Consider the following 15,223-nt stretch of genomic DNA (forward strand, 5'->3'; position numbering starts at 1 on the left):
CTTCAACAAACATTTATTAAGTACCTACTGTGTGCTTGGGGCACTGGATGAAACAGTGTCCAAAATCAATCAGTTCCCTGTCCTTATGGGGAGACAGATGGCAAACAAAGAAACAAATAAATAATAGATTGTTTTCAGATATTGAAAGTATATAGCTATTAGATTCATAAAACAGAGTGACTGGAAAGATAGTGGCTGGAGAAGGTCCACGTTAGGCCTTTAGGGGACTGGAACACACAGGTTGAGCCCCCAAAGGTAGGAGAAGGTGGCCAAGTGAACAGGTGCAGGGAAGAACAGTTCAGGAAGATTGAGCAGCATGCGCAAAGGCGCTGCGGTGGGAAAGATCCAGGGTCCAGGTCCCTCACCCAGACACTGGGACAGGAGCGTCAGCTTCCACCCAAGGTATCTTCCAAATACACAAATCCCACCGGGTAACTGTCATGCTTAGAGTGTTCCCGAGGCTCCCTGTCCCCTGTGGATCATATCGAAGCCCTTTAGCCCTGAGCTGGGCACCACTCGGCCTCTGCTCTCCCCACTACGGACCCGAACGCCCTCAAGGGCAGTCACTCCAGGCCCCACCCCAAGCCACTCCCCACACTCTCAGCGCCGGGACAGTGCGGTCCACCTCGCCTCACCATTGGACAGTTTCGGAGAGCATGGAACGCTGGTTGGCTGACTTGGCCGTCAGTTAGGGTCAAGGCCTTGATAACCGGTCCCCGAGCTTCGAGGGGGCGGGCTCGGGTGCGGGCGCGGCTGCGGCTGCGGCTTCAGGTAAAGCGCCAGCTTTCGGGGCACCGATGGGGTCCTGGGGGGATCAGGGTACGCAGCGGGACGGGGCGCTGCGCTTCTAGCCCCTTTGCGGGCTCAGCGCGCTGCGACGGGGCGGGCGCTGTGTCCTCTGGCTGGGACCCCTCCCACACTGGGAGTCCCGGGTGGGCGGCGAGCAGAGTTGGGGGGCTCTGGATTCTTGCGGTCTCCTACTTCCCGCCCTTCAGGAGCGAAGTGGGGGGCTTTGTTCGCCCCCTGGCGCCGCAACCGACTTCGGGATGCTTTCACAGAGTCGCTCCTGGACAGCTTGGGGACCCGGGTCCATTCCCTCGCGCTGGACCTGAGCGTGTGTGTGTGTGTGTGTGTGTGTGTGTGTGTGTGTGTGTGTGATGGGGGGTGATTCGGAAACGGTGTTGGGGGGAGGGACGGATGGCCCCCGGGCGGGCAGACAATGGACAACGGATGGAACCGCCCGGCGGCGTTTCCTGTAGGAAACTGCTCTGTCTCCGTGAGGCCGTCCTGAGGGGACAGGGAGGTGGGGGGTGCTGACCTCAGGACCTCCCCCTCCCCCCATCATCAGCCTCCACTTCCACTTCAGGGGTCTGAGAGTCCCGTCCCAAAGTTACGGGGTGCCACCACCCAGAGCCTCAGTCCGGGAAGACGCCCCCTTCCCAAGACCGGGATCTGCACTGCCCGCCTCGTATCCCACCCCTCAGGTTTTGTGAGCACAGCTCTGAGTCCCAAAATAGTCCCTGGGGCGGGAGTGGGGGCGTGTGGCGTCGGCTCTGACGGCCTAATAAAGGGGTCTCAGGCAGAGGATCCGGATCTAAGGTTGCCAGCTCGGGCAGGGAGCGGAGGAGAGGGGAGGGCAGTTGCACGCCTCCACTCCGGTGAGGCTGCAGCCCCTGGAGCCGCCACGGTTTGGGCCTGCTCTTCCCATCGGGGACACACGCAGGGGACAGGCAGGAGGGCTGTTTATAGAAAGCCGTCAAGTGGAGGGGTCAATGCAGAAACACTGGCAAAGCTGCAGGGTTCAAATCCTGCTTCTGCCCATGTCCGACTTTGGCTGGGTCACTTAATCCCTGTGTCTCAGTTTCTCCATCTGCACAATAGGGGGAAAGAATAACCTACCTCAAAGGGTTTACCTAGGATTTTTTTTTTAAGTTACCCATAAATTGCTTAGAATAGAGGCTAGCCCATAGTAAATGGCAAAAGTCATTGGCATATTTTTATTTACCATTCTTGGGGCATCCACCCATTTTTCAGGTCAGTCTCTGGGTCTGGCGGCTCCAGCTGGTTTGGGTCTTAGGAATGACTCACAGCTGTTTTTTTTGAATTCCCAGGGTCTCAGATTTGGGTGTAACCAGGTCCCCGGAGTGGGGGGGGCTGACCCCACGGAGTCACACGGCCAGCTGTGTGTGAGGCAAGCCCAGACCCCTAAGCCCCAGCCCAGGTTTTTTCCATGACCCAGCTCTTCCCTGGCAGTTTCCTGAAAACAAGTCCTGAGAGGCACTGGCTGTCCTCCGTGTTGCCCTGCTGGCCGGCCCCTTACAGCCAGTGTGAGGGGACGGGAAACAGCTGCTTCAGGACTGGAAGTTCCCCGTCACTCTCCCTCCTTGGGGTGGGTTAGGGGAGGTGTCTGGGACCCAGGCTGGACAGAGTGGTGAGTGGGAGGGTTCCCCCAGCTGTGGAGAAGAATGAGTCCGGTAGACCAATGGGTGCTCAGTTGCTGGTGGGTATTAGGCACGCAGGTGGTCATCCGGAGTGCAAGAGACCAGAAGGGGTGACTGGGAAGGTTGCCAGGTGGTTAGCACAGATGGGCAGTAGGTCAGGAAGAGTACAGATGGGGTCTGGCAGGCACCTGCTGGTGGAGGGCTGGGCAGACAAGAGGTCCCCGCCAGAAGATGAAAGCCCAGCCTGAGGGCATTTCCCATAGGCAATTGACTTAACTGCTTTATGCCTTCATTTCCCCCATCTGGAAAAGGGGGAAACATCCTACCTTGCAGGATTATACTTGTGGGAGGGGGGTTACATTTAGTCAGGCCAGGCATAGAGTAGGCACTCGATAGAAACTGCTTTCCCTTCCCTCAGGGTTTTTCACGTGAGCTCTTCAAAGCCCCATCTTTCCTGCCCTATACTCTCTGAATCAAATTTCTGGACTCAATATTTGTCCTTGTTAAATATCACATTATTAGATGTGGCCCAATCGCCCCAGTTTCTTAGAGCCTCCATCACATCACCTGAAGTGTCTGTATCCCTTTAGCCCTAAGCGTAGCCACAGCTCCGAGTTTTTTGTTTGTTTGTTTGTTTTTCTTGTTTTTGGCCTCAACACCTGGCACGGCTTGTGGGATCTTAGTTCCCTGACCAGGGATTGTACCCGGGACCTCAGCGGTGAAAGCACCGAATCCCAACCACTGGACGACCAGGGAATTCCCTAGCCACAGCGCTGACAACCTGGGTGCTTGTGGTTCCACTACAATCTCTTACAAGCCAAGGGCAGAGCCCTGTGGCGCTCCAGTAGAGACATCCCAGGAAGACTGGTATCCATTGATTTGCATCCTTTGTGCATCTGGCCCACAGCTCTCCATCATTCCTAAAGGATCTCACAAGTGACCCTGGTATAAATTCAGATGTACATGAGCCCTCGAAGGGCTTCCAACCTTCGCCTTCCTCTTCTGAATGTTCACACTCCACCCCTTTGAGCATCAATTTCTTTCTTTCTTTTTTTTTTTGGTACGCGGGCCTCTCACTGTTGTGGCCTCTCCTGCTGCGGAGCACAGGCTCCGGACGTGCAGGCTCAGAGGCCATGGCTCACGGGCCCAGCCGCTCTGCGGCATGTGGGATCTTCCCGGACCGGGGCACGAACCCGCGTCCCCTGCACCGGCAGGCGGAATCTCAACCACTGCGCCACCAGGGAAGCCCTCAATTTTTAATTTTCCCCAGGGACCGAAGAAAACTCAGCAGGTCTGGAATGCACCTCACCCTGCCCCCGCCCCGGCTGCTCTCGTTCTCTTGATCATCATCCTCTTTTTCTTTTTCTTTTTTTTTTTGCCACGCCATGTGGCATGCAGGATCCTAGTTCCCCAACCAGGGATCGAACCCTTGCCCTTGCCGTGGAAGCACGGATTCCTAACCACTGGACCACCAGGGAGTTCCCCTCTCTTCTCCTTTTGATGCCCTTCCTGCCTCCTCCTGCCCAGCAGGCTGAGGCCTGGCATGTGAGGGTCCCCACAGTCATTCATTCCAAACTTTCTTTTTTTTATATATAAATTTATTTATTTAATTTATTTATCTTTGGCTGCGTTGGGTCTTCATTGCTGCACGTGAGCTCTCTCTAGTTGCGGTGAGCGGGGGCTACTCTTCATTGCGGTGTGCGGGCTTCTCATTGCGGTGGCTTCCCTTGTTTCAGAGCACGGGCTCTAGGCGCACAGGCTTCAGTAGTTGTGGCACAAGGGCTCAGTAGTTGTGGCTCATGGGGTCTAGAGCACAGGCTCAGTAGCTGTGGTGCACGGGCTTAATTGCTTCGCGGCATGTGGGATCTTCCTGGACCAGGGCTTGAACCTGTGTCCCCTGCATTGGCAGGCGGATTCTTAACCACTGCGCCGCCAAGGAAGTCCCCATTCCAAACTTTCAAGGCCACTTGAGGGAGGAGGGAGGAGAGGGCCTGTGTGTGGGGGTGTTGGGGTGGTGGTGGAGAGGACCTCTTGGGTCTGTTTACTCACTCAGAGTCCGGACTGACCCCAGAGGCACAGCCAGAGGGACAGGGCCCAGCCCCACTCTCACCCCCTCTGGGGGCTACTCCAGGAAACATGGCCAAGTTTGCCCTGAATCAGAACCTGCCTGGTAAGTGTGCAAAATGGGCTTTGCATGTGTACAGATCCACACTTGGCACCCAGATGCAGACACAGCCCTGCAGCTCCCTCCTTTGCAGAGTGGCCAGAGGGCCCTTTATAAAGGTGGATAATATCATGGCTTAAAATCTGCCTCTGGTGCCCTGTCACAGGTGGAATAAAACTCCATCTCCTCATGGTGGCCCAGAAGGTTCCCCACAATCTGGTCCGAGCCCACCTCTTCTACTCCTCTACCCCCTCCCTTCCTTCACTCTGCTCTGCACATCCTCACCTCCACCGGCTCTTACTCAGGCCCACCCTGGTCATTCCACCCCAGGGCCTCTGCACGGGCTGTTTTCTTTTAGGAACCTCCTGTCTCAGCTGCTTCCTCCCCCTCATTCAGGGCTCAGCTTCTAAGTCCCCTCCTCAGGAAATCTGCCCTGACAGCCAGAGCCCACGTCTGTCAGTTATTCTCTGTTTCATCTTGGAATTATTATTATTGCCCTAAGCACCATTTGGAACGATTGTGTTTATCTGTCTCCTATAAGAGGGCAGGGATGCTTGTCTTGTTCACTGCTATGTCCGCAGCACCTAGAAAAGTGCTTGGTACATAGTAGGTGCTCAATTAACGCGTGAACCCTCGACTTTTTGGGAGCAGAGAGGCGTTTAAGCCTTGGGTGTGCAATCCAGGTGTGCAGGGTTTGGTGCAGGTGGAGTCGTGCACGCGTGTCGTGGGGCAGTGGGGACGCGTTCTCCGGGTCTCTCCGGCTTAACGCCCCTCCACGCCCCTGTCATGCCCACAGACCTGGGCGGCCCTCGCCTGTGCCCCAGCGTGACTGGGGGAGCTCGCAGCCCGAGTTCGCCCTACTCAGTGGAGACGCCCTATGGCTTCCACCTGGACCTGGACTTCCTCAAGTATGTGGAGGAGCTGGAGCGCGGCCCCGCCGCCCGCCGCGCCCCGGGCCCGCAGCCTGCGCGCCGCACCCGCGCGCCACGGGCCGGCCTCGCAGGCGCGCGCAGCCCAGGCGCCTGGACATCCTGCGAGTCCCTGGCCAGTGACGATGGCGGAGCACCGGGCGCTCTCTCCCCGGGCGCACCGTCGGGGCTCATGCTGCTGCCGCTATCGCCGCGCGCACCCGTGCGCAATCCGCGCGTCGAGCACACGCTCCTGGAGACCAGCCGGCGGTTGGAGCTAGCGCAGGCGCACGAGTGCGTGCCCAGCCCCGGCCGCACGATCCCGCGCAGCCCGCGCGGGTCCGGCCACAGCAGTCCCGCCCCCAACCCGGCCCTGGCCTCGCCCGGCCCCGCGCAACTGCAGCTGGTGCGCGAGCAGATGGCAGCGGCGCTGAGGCGCCTGCGCGAGCTCGAGGAGCAGGCGCGCGCGCTGCCCGAGCTGCAGGAGCAGGTGCGCGCGTTGCGCGCCGAGAAGGCGCGGTTGCTTGCCGGGCGCCGGCAGCCCGAGCCCGACGGGGAGGCCGAGGCGCGCCCGGACAAGCTTGCTCAGCTGCGGCGGCTCACCGAGCGCCTGGCCACCTCTGAGCGCGGCGTTCGCGCCAGGGCCAGCCCCGGGGCTGATGGCCCCGACGGGTCGGCTTCTAGTCTCAGTGAGGGTGCGCTGCAGGTCCTCGATGGGGCGCCCCAGACGCGGGATACAGGCACCCAGACCGTGCCGGAGACTCAAGAGTTGGGAGCCCAGGCGTTGCCGGAGACCCAGGAGGCCGGCGTGGGGGCAGCTCCCGAGACCCTCGAGGCGGAAGTGTGGGTGACGGAGGCTCTGCTGGGGCTGCCCGCGGCCGCCGAGCGCGAGCTGGAGCTGCTTCGCGCCAGCCTGGAGCATCAGCGCGGGGTGAGCGAGCTCCTGCGGGGTCGCCTGTGCGAGCTGGAGGAGGCCCGCGAGGCTGCCGAGGCCGAGGAGGCACAGGCAGCGGTGGCGGCCCAGCCCCAGCCGTGCGAGGCTGCCACCCAGACCCCGTGGGGTTGTGCCGAGAGGGCCACGCAGACCGAGCCCGCTGTGGAGGCCCCTGCCCCGACGCAGGAGAACCTGCCCGGACCCACGGATGGGGACAGGGCAGTGGCACCCGCGGGTGAGTCCCGTCCCCGTCCCTCGCTGGTTTGCTGGCCACCGAATTCTAACTCACTGTCTTCATCTGATCTCCGCCAGGCACTCTCAAATCCATTATGAAGAGGAGAGACGGTACACCTGGCGCCCAACCCAGCCCCGGACCCAAGAGCCTGCAGTTTGTTGGGGTCCTCAACGGAGAGTGAGCACTTTCCCTCTCCCCATGGCAGCATCTTCTGGGACTGGAATGGGGTTTGAATCCCAGCTCTGCCCCTCGCTCGCGGCGTGGTCTTGGCAAGCCTCAGTGTCCTCATCTGTAAGATGGGAACAGCCACTCCCACCTCGCAGGACTCCAGCATGAGCCCCCAGGGGAGGCTCAGCAGATGCCTCTCACCCTGCCCCCAGGTACGAGAGCTCATCCAGCGAGGGCGACAGCGACAGCGAGGACGGCGCTGCCGAGCTCCCGAGGAGCAGTTCGTCGGGCTCAGGAGACGACAGCGGCGGGGGATCCGACTCCGGGACCCATGGCCCTCCCAGCGGCGGGGAGGCCCGGGACCCCGAGCCGGAGGCAGAGCCAGAGCCTCAGCCGGCCGCGCAGGGGAGGTGAGCAGCGCCGCGGACACGTAATAGGAACGGCTGCTTTCTTTCCCGTCTCCCCACTCCCCATCCCAACCCCTCCTTAGCCTCTCCCTGTCTGCGTCTCCTCGGCAGTAGGTGCGAGCTGAGCCCGCGTTTGAGGGAGGCGTGCGCAGCGCTGCAACGGCAGCTGAGCCGGCCCCGCGGAGTCGCCCGCGACAGTGTGAGTGCGGGGAGAGGCCTTCGCAGGAGTCATAGGCCCGCCAGGGACCTCCTCTGACGCCTACCTAGGGAAGAGCATCGGGGTCTTTAGAGTTAGGAAGGTCCCAAGTTCCGTCACCTCGCGCCAGGGCCCTGCACGGATCCCAAGCTCTCCAAAGGGCTCTTCGCCCCAGGACAGGGCTGATCTTTCCCTGATTTCCCAAAAGGGGTCCGCCCCAAGCCCCAGCCCCACTCCCGGACTCCCCAAAGACAAGCGCTCACCGCCTTCCGCCACTTCAGCTTCTTCCCCAGGCTCTTCCTCAGAAGGGGAGCATCCCTGCCCCCTCGAGCCGGATACCCACACTAACTGCACTCCCTCCTCGAAAGGGGTGTGGCCCTAGGAGTGACCATCCTCCCCTGCCTGGGTTCCCAGTCCCTCCCCCACACCCTCCCTGCCACCCCTTCCTGGACCCTCGCCGAAGTCTTTCCCCCGTCCTGGCAGGGCGCGGCGCGCCTGGTGGCCCAGGAGTGGTTTCGAGTGTCGAGCCAGCGGCGCTCTCAAGCGGAGCCCGTGGCCGGGGTGCTGGGCGCGGTGGTGCGCCTGGGACGTGAGCTGCTGGAACACGTGGTGAACCTGACAGATGGCAACGGGAACACAGCCCTGCACTACAGCGTGTCCCATGGGAACCTGGCCATCGCGAGCTTGCTGCTGGATACAGGTCAGCATTGAGGAGGGGGGGGAGGGCACCAGGGAATAGGGAGCCAGGGAAGGGAGAATCTGGGCAGGTCCTGGCTGGGAGGACCTGGAGAAGGATGCAGAGAAGGGCTGGCCAGGCAGAGGGCACCACTGGCCCTTCTCTGGAGGTTACATGACCCGTTGTGGATAGATTGACCTCTCTGAGCTGTGAGCTCTGCCCTGACCTGCCTCTCACTTTGCAGGAGGAGGGTATTCTGGGCTTTGGGATTGGGTAGACCTAAATGTAGAGAAATTACTTCATTTCACCAGCTTTAGCTTCCTCCTTTGTGAAACGGGGGATGCAGCGCCTCCCTCCCTGGGCAATTGTGATAACACACACGTAGAATGGCACCAGGCACGCAGGTCAGTCAATGGTCCCCATGCCTTCTGTCCCTGAATCTCCAGCCTTGGCGTTCACCTTGTTCCTGAGCCCCAGTATCCATCCACTGCCTCTTCAGCCTCCAGGGGAGGTACTGACTGGTCAGGGCTGTGACTGCCTCCCGGGCTGGGACACTGGGCCTGCAGTCCTCCACCACCAGGTCCTGCGTTGGCCCCATCTCACACACATTTCTATCATCTGTCTCAACGTTTCCCCCTCTGGAGCAGAGATACACACATCCAGGTGTTGCTCAGTCCACAGACATATATTGAGAGCCTTCCAGGCACCAGTGCAGTGCCAGGTTGGGGCTGGGCCACCCCCATGGGACTCACAGCAGAGGGGACAGTGGACAGTAGACAAACTGCCCACCAAGAGCTCTCCTGGGTGTCCTCCTTCAGGTCCAGTATCCTCTGGGGCCTGCCCTGCCTCTCCTTCTCACTGCAGGCTGAGGCAGGTCCTGCTGTCCCATCCTGCATGCCACCCCCTAAATACACAGATCCATCCCATTTCTGCAGGTCTTGGTGACCGGGGGGAAGGGCACAGCTACTCTGGGCTGGACAAAGAGCTGGGGCTTGGGAGGAAGGGACAATGCATGAATTCAAAAGGTATTTTCTGGGACTTCCCCGGCGGTCCAGTGGTTAAGACTCCACACTTCCAATGCAGGGGTGCGGGTTCGATCCCTGGTCAGGGAACTAAGATCCCACATGCTGCGCGTCGCGGCCAAAAAAAAAAAAAAAAAAAAGGTATTTCCTGGGCAGCTCCTGTCTTAAAGGGGGCTGAGGACTGGGGTTGTGGAGGGTGGCAAGGCAGTCATCTTGGTTGCAAGGCCCGAGGCTCCTTGGATCCTCTTATTTCCTGCATTTGAAACCCCCCCCTTCAGCTCCAACTTTCCAGACCTTGCCGTGGGCCTTCTGGTTCTCACATGAGTCAGCCCCTCTGGCCCTCCCCTCCCCCAGGACCCAGAGCCCACAGTGCACCCTTCACACGGGGGCTGTTTCCTCTCATCTCCCTGGAATGAAGGGCCTGGACATGGCTGTGTCCTCCTTGTTCTTTATCTCCACTTCCAGACCGTTTCCCCTTCCTCCTTTAGTCCCATCTTGGAGCCTCTAATTGATCAGACCACTACTCCCTCCGCCCCTTCTGACTTCTCCCTCTCACCTCATCACTCTTCATTTCTTGAATCTTAGCTCCTGGCTGGTTCTCCTCCTCTCCAGCCTAATCCTCACCAATATCAGTTTCCTGATGGATGATCCCTCCCACTTCCTGGCTTCTCAGTTCCTTTTTTTTTTTTTTTTTTTTTCTGGCTATGCCACAAGGCATGTGGGATCTTAGTTCCCCGACCAGGGATCGAACCTGCACCCCCTGCAGTGGAAGCGTGGAGTTTTAACCCCTGGATCGCCAGGGAAGTCCCTTCTCAGTTCCTTGACCTACTCCTCTCCCTTCACCCTGACATCAGCCTTACACTTGTAAGGTCACCACAACACCTTGATGTCATCAGTAACTATGCCCCCTCCATAATCTCACTTCCTAGCATTCTCTCCTGAACTCTCACCGTCCAACATCTCAGCTCACTGTCTCCTGTTGCCCAACTCCCACAGTCCTTGAACCTCGTGGGACCATTATCCATTGCTCCCACCACATTTCACTGTTCTGTCTCCTTGCCTCCTGGCCTATCATTAACTACTCCTTTATGTACCCTTTCAAACCCATCCCCATACCCCTCCCTCACCTCACCCTACTTGCCTGGCAGACCCCAGTGGGGCACACAGTAGACCCTCAAGTGTTTGTTGAATGAATGAATAAGCTTTCATGAGCAGGGGCTCTGGGTGTGTGTGTGTGGGGAGCGGAGATAATTATCAATTTTACTCGATAATTATCAAGTAAACATAATTTCCAATAGGGGTAAGGGCCATGACAAAATAAAACCAGGGGAGGGAATCAAGAAACAGTGTGATCCTTTAGCTTAGCAAGGCCTCAGGGAAGGGAAAGGGAGAGGGAAAATAGGTGGGTCCCCTGGCTAACTGCAGAGACCCCACTTTGGTTATTTCTCTGAGCCCCCTTCTGCGCCCAACACCCTCCACCAGGGTCACAGAAGCTTGTGGATGGAATGGACACCTAGAGAGTATGCCATACAACTAGGGAATGCCCTTAATCCTGACTTAGCCCTTTTACTCCCCAGCCGGTTGTCTCAGATCCCCTCTCACTAGGGCACCCTCTCCATGACCCTGATCCACTCCTTTCCCCAAACCTCTCCCACCCATTCATCTCTGCAGACTGTCCCTAGACTTGTGGAGCTTTCAGAATGGTGGGGTACACGAGCAGTAAACATTCTGGGGAATGAGGTCCAGAAGTAGGTGCTGTGCTGTGAGGAAGAGGGCCAGGATGGTAACAGAACTGACCCCAGAGGAAATGGAGCTGATGTCTGTGTTCAGTTCGGAAGGATGGGCAGCAGTAACCAGGCTGTTAAGTTTCCTAGGGCTGCTGTAAAAAAGTGCCACAAAGTACCACAACGTGGGTGGTTGAAAAGAGAAATTCATTTTCTTGCAGTTCAGGAGTCCAGAAGTCCAAAATCAAGGTGTTGGCAGGGCTGTTTCCTTCTTAAGGGCTCAGAGGGAGAATCTGTTCTGTGCCTTTCTCCAAGCTTCTGGTGGCTGCCAGCAACCCGCAGCGTTCCGCAGCTTACGGCAGCTTGTCTTCTCGGCCTTCTGCATCACGTAGCTCTTTGTCTTTGCTTCTTCTGAGGATACTAGTCATACGGAATTAGGGCCTACCATAATGACCTCATCTTAACTTGATTATGGTTGGCAAAGATCTTATTTCCAATTAAGGCCACATTCACAGGTACTGGGTGTTAGGAGTTCAACATATCTTTTGGTGGGGCAATGGCGGGGGGGGGACACAATTCAATCTGTAACATAGGCTTGTGGGAGAAAGGCCAACTCCAGAGGAAGGGACAGAAGTTGATAACAGAGCCTCGGAGGCGGTGGTGAACAACGGCCTGTATTCCAGGTGCAGTGGGGAGACACAGGAGGGCTCTAAATAGGTGATGGGGCCAAATTTCTTTTGATCTCTTTCTGGCTGCTGCATGGAAACTGGAGTGGACTTGGACACCCGGGGGGCCCGGCTGGCATTTCTCTGGGGGAGCAACAGTGGTGGCTTGGTGGGTAGTAGCTGTGAAAATAGAAACGTCCGTTTATCTTTCACTGAGCAGCTGCTAGGTGGCAGGTATTACTCTAGGTACTGGGGGATACAGCAGCAGACAGAACGAAGCCCCCAACACAGTTTGAAATAGGAAGGTAAGGAAACTCTTCACTGAGATGAGATGCGAGCAGAACCCTGAAGGTAAGGGAGGAGCCATGTGGATCTTGTGGGGAGAGCCTTGTAGGCAGAGGGAACAGGAAAATCACGCATGACCCTCAGTGACCAACCTGACTGAACAAATGAACCTGAGGCTTGGAGGGAGGCGAGTGGACTAGTGGGTGTCGGCTTCTTGGTGGACTGACCCCTCTTCTCTCTCCCAGGGGTCTGCAAGATTGACCACCAGAATCGAGCTGGCTACTCCGCCCTCATGCTGGCTGCACTCACCTCTGTGGGGCGAGAGGAGGACATGGCCGTGGTCCAGAGACTCTTCCGCATGGGCAGTGTTAATGCCAAGGCCAGCCAGGTGCGTAGATATCTCCTCCCTGGCTCAGAGTCCAGGGGTCTTTTCCACTTTTGGAGCCAAATGTCTGTGACCCCCCTCTTTCCCCCGGAGCCCACACCAGCCCTGTCCCCTTCTTTCCCATTCCCCAGACAGGACAGACAGCCCTCATGCTGGCCATCAGCCACGGCCGCCAGGACACGGTAGCAGCCCTGCTGGCGTGTGGGGCAGATGTGAACGTGCAGGATGCAGATGGGGCCACAGCGCTGATGTGCGCCAGCGAGTATGGGCGCCTGGACACTGTCCGGTTGCTCCTGGCCCAGCCAGGCTGTGACCCCGCCCTCCTGGACAACGTGAGCCACCATGGGGCTGGTGGGGTAGTCACACCTTGGTTCAGGGACCTGACTGTCCCTATCTTCCCTCAGGAGGGCACCAGTGCCCTGGCCATTGCCCTGGAGGCTGAGCAGGATGAGGTGGCCGCCCTGCTGCACGCCCACCTGAGCTCAGGCCAGCCCGGTCCCCCGGTGAGTGCAGCCCCAGCCCCAGCCCCAAGAGACAGTTTCCCAGCCGCACAGCTCAAGGATCCCCAGTGAGCCCCAGAAAGGTGGCTTCTCTTCATGCACCCTGGAGTAGTACCAGGGGTGGGGAACCTGCGTCTGAATTCTCTGTGGCTGGGATTTGATGTTCAACCTGCAGAACACCCAAGGGCTAGACACACCTTCACTTTACAGGTCATGAACCTGAGGCCTCCAGAAGGGACATGCCATTAAGATCAGAGTAGAGCTGTCAGACCTAGGTCAGACCATGTCATGTCAGGGAACTCCTGTTACTGCCCCCAGGCTCACAGCAAAGGAATAAGGGGCCCTTTAGGTCGAGGGGGCAGGGGAGCGGGGTGCAAGCTCCCCGCAAGTCAGAGCTTCAGGGTTGGAGACAATGAGTTTGCCAGCAGCAGGCAGGAAGGGCTGGTTTGGGGGCAGAGGCTTATGTTCAAAAGGCAAGTGCCAGGCTGTTCTCAGCACTTTCATAATTAAGCATCATCCTGGGAACTCCCTGGCAGACCAGTGGCTAGGACTCCACACTTCCACTGCAGGGGGCACGGGTTCAATCCCTGGTCAGGGAACTAAGATCCCGCATGCCTCATGGCTCGGCCAAATAACACAAAACGAAGCAAAACACCAACTCATGCTGTGAGCCTAGCCATCCCGCACTCTCCTGTAGAGATGGGGGAAAGGAGCCAGGGAGGCCAAGTGACTCTTCCAGGTCACATGGGACAGAGGCAGGATTCAAAGCCAGGTGCTCTGGCTCTGCTGTAAAAGGTGGGGTTCCTGCTTAGGCAAGCTCAGTGGACAGAGGTAAGACCTCCACTAGGCTAAGCAGCCCTGAGTCTAAGGGGGCTGAAAGCCAGTGTCCTGCCTACAGGAGACTGACAGCCCCCCCCTCAACCTCTCTCACCAGCTGCCCTCTGACCGCCCCACAGCCAAGCCTAGTGAAGGAGGCTGCAGTGACGGTGGAGAGGACCCCCCACCTCAGTGACTGGCCTGACACACTGGACCTGGATTGGGGGAGAGCTTTCCCTCGCCCACCTCAACCTCGGGGCACAGCAAGGGTCAGGGTCCACAGGGAGGGGCTCAGCTTGAACTCTGCAGGGTGAGGTGGGACCTGAGGCACTCTGGTCCACTCACTTCTCCAAACTTCTTCCTTAATAAAACATTCCTAACTCAGCTTGTCTTGTTTTGGAGATACACACAGACACGTGCTTCTCCCTCCTCAAAAAGAAAACGCGTTGTTGGGGAAGACAACTCCTCCACCCCCCTTCCAGAGTGCAGTGGGTCAGTGCAGACCATCTGGGGGTCCCATGGGAGGGTTTTATAAGCTTAGTGGCAACTGAGACAAAACCCCAAGTTTACACAGAATATAAACGCTTTATTAACAGCAGATCATCCTCGTGGGCCAGGTAGTCGACCCAGACATCCAGGACCCTGTAAACAAACCCAAGTATGAGATGCTGACAGGTCCCTCTCAGCAAGTGGCAAACTCCCTCCCCCATCTTGCCAATCTCAGCAAACCCTTTCTTCACACCCCGCCACCAAGAGCCCTTGCAAGAGCCCCTCATCCGTATGCTTGGCGAAACCTCCCTACCACCAGCCAAAGGTCTACTGTTTCCCACTCCAGTTGTGCACTCACCAGCCCCAAGTTCAGCGCAGCCTCCGAGCCTCTCGCTCTGACTCCAATAGGGTGAGCACGTCGCCCTCGCGCACGGGGCCTTTCACGTTTCGGATGATGGAACGGCTCGTGTCGTCCATGAATTCTACGCGTACCTATGGGGTTGACGGGGGGTGGGGGACCGGGAAGAAGTCAGTGTCGGCCACAAACTGGCACCGTGGGATAGCCAGCTGACTTGGATTCAGAGAACGTGCCTGCTTAGACACACTTAAAAAGGGGGCTGAACCTGGGAAGTAGGTCTGGGCCGGGAGAGAAGCCGGAGAGGGGCCGAAGCGTGGAGAACACAGCTCTCGAGCGCCAGAAAAAGCCACTGGTGGGGGACAACTGCCGCTCTGGGCCCGTCGGGGACGGGAGCACAATCGTGAGGGCGTGGAGCTACACAGTGGTCGTTGGGATTGGCTGAGCCAGGAGAACGAGGTATGTCAGAGCCCAGGGAATGAGGGGCAAGGCCTCGGCAAAGGCTCGGACCGTCCGCGAGCTTTCCGAAAAAGGGTACGTATCGGTTCTCAGATACCAGGGCACAGAAGTCATCATCAGAGACTCAAGACCCCAGACCCCGCCTCCTCGTCTCTCCAGCTCACCTGCGTGCACTGTCCCTGCGAACCGGTCCTGCCCAGCACCTTGGTGACCTGGGGTAAAGAAGCTAGGATCAGATCTGGACCACCCGGTTCCCCTACTCCTCCCTCCCTCATCCGGGCCCTCAAACCCGGGCTTCCGCCTCACCCTGGCAAGCTTGATGGGCTGCACACGACTCGTATCCATAATGGCCGCACGGCGACTGATCGGGCGGAGAGGAGTCACGTGCTTCGGA

General features: G+C 58.4%; 3 protein-coding genes across 12 annotated transcripts in view; 1 reads left to right on the forward strand and 2 right to left on the reverse strand.

The window, feature by feature from the left end:
• Positions 1 to 15,223, reverse strand: part of HNRNPM (heterogeneous nuclear ribonucleoprotein M) — a 174,766-nt gene that overhangs the window by 117,314 nt on the left and 42,229 nt on the right. The gene's annotated exons all lie outside the window — the stretch shown is intronic.
• KANK3 (KN motif and ankyrin repeat domains 3) lies at positions 3,849 to 13,910 on the forward strand. Of its 3 annotated transcripts, none has more exons than XM_082651773.1 (11): positions 3,852 to 3,986; positions 4,495 to 4,611; positions 5,402 to 6,682; positions 6,760 to 6,859; positions 7,063 to 7,260; positions 7,372 to 7,456; positions 7,937 to 8,153; positions 12,071 to 12,213; positions 12,342 to 12,542; positions 12,615 to 12,713; positions 13,645 to 13,910. In XM_082651773.1, the coding sequence occupies exons 2-11, from the start codon at positions 4,578 to 4,580 to the stop codon at positions 13,720 to 13,722; spliced, it is 2,436 nt and encodes an 811-aa protein (XP_082507899.1). In that variant the 5' UTR covers positions 3,852 to 3,986; positions 4,495 to 4,577; the 3' UTR covers positions 13,723 to 13,910. The 3 variants fall into 3 exon arrangements, with proteins under 3 accessions (XP_082507897.1, XP_082507899.1, XP_082507898.1); XM_082651772.1 differs by having other exon boundaries at positions 3,853 to 3,986; positions 7,369 to 7,456; XM_082651771.1 differs by having other exon boundaries at positions 3,849 to 3,986; positions 7,369 to 7,456; positions 12,342 to 12,713.
• On the reverse strand, positions 14,092 to 15,216 carry RPS28 (ribosomal protein S28). Its single transcript, XM_082652521.1, has 4 exons — positions 15,136 to 15,216; positions 14,994 to 15,041; positions 14,374 to 14,507; positions 14,092 to 14,168 (listed from the first exon to the last, which is right to left on the reverse strand). Exons 1-3 carry the CDS (start codon positions 15,172 to 15,174, stop codon positions 14,385 to 14,387), a joined length of 210 nt encoding a protein of 69 aa, XP_082508647.1. The 5' UTR covers positions 15,175 to 15,216; the 3' UTR covers positions 14,092 to 14,168; positions 14,374 to 14,384.

The sequence above is a fragment of the Grampus griseus genome (genome assembly GCF_964374135.1).
Source record: "Grampus griseus genome assembly, chromosome: 3".
NCBI classification, from domain to species: domain Eukaryota; kingdom Metazoa; phylum Chordata; class Mammalia; order Artiodactyla; family Delphinidae; genus Grampus; species Grampus griseus.

What these genes read in the sequence shown, in the direction of transcription:
- KANK3 (XM_082651771.1), top strand. Translation starts at nt 4,578, where the DNA reads ATGGCCAAGTTTGCCCTGAATCAGAACCTGCCTG. An exon ending in CAGGGCAGTGGCACCCGCGG is followed by an intron (nt 6,683 to 6,759) that starts GTGAGTCCCGTC and finishes GATCTCCGCCAG; the next exon opens with GCACTCTCAAATCCATTATG. An exon ending in GAGCTTGCTGCTGGATACAG is followed by an intron (nt 8,154 to 12,070) that starts GTCAGCATTGAG and finishes TCTCTCTCCCAG; the next exon opens with GGGTCTGCAAGATTGACCAC.
- RPS28 (XM_082652521.1), bottom strand. Translation starts at nt 15,174, where the DNA reads ATGGATACGAGTCGTGTGCAGCCCATCAAGCTTGCCAGG. An exon ending in AGCCCATCAAGCTTGCCAGG is followed by an intron (nt 15,042 to 15,135) that starts GTGAGGCGGAAG and finishes TCTTTACCCCAG; the next exon opens with GTCACCAAGGTGCTGGGCAG. An exon ending in CGCAGGGACAGTGCACGCAG is followed by an intron (nt 14,508 to 14,993) that starts GTGAGCTGGAGA and finishes TCAACCCCATAG; the next exon opens with GTACGCGTAGAATTCATGGA.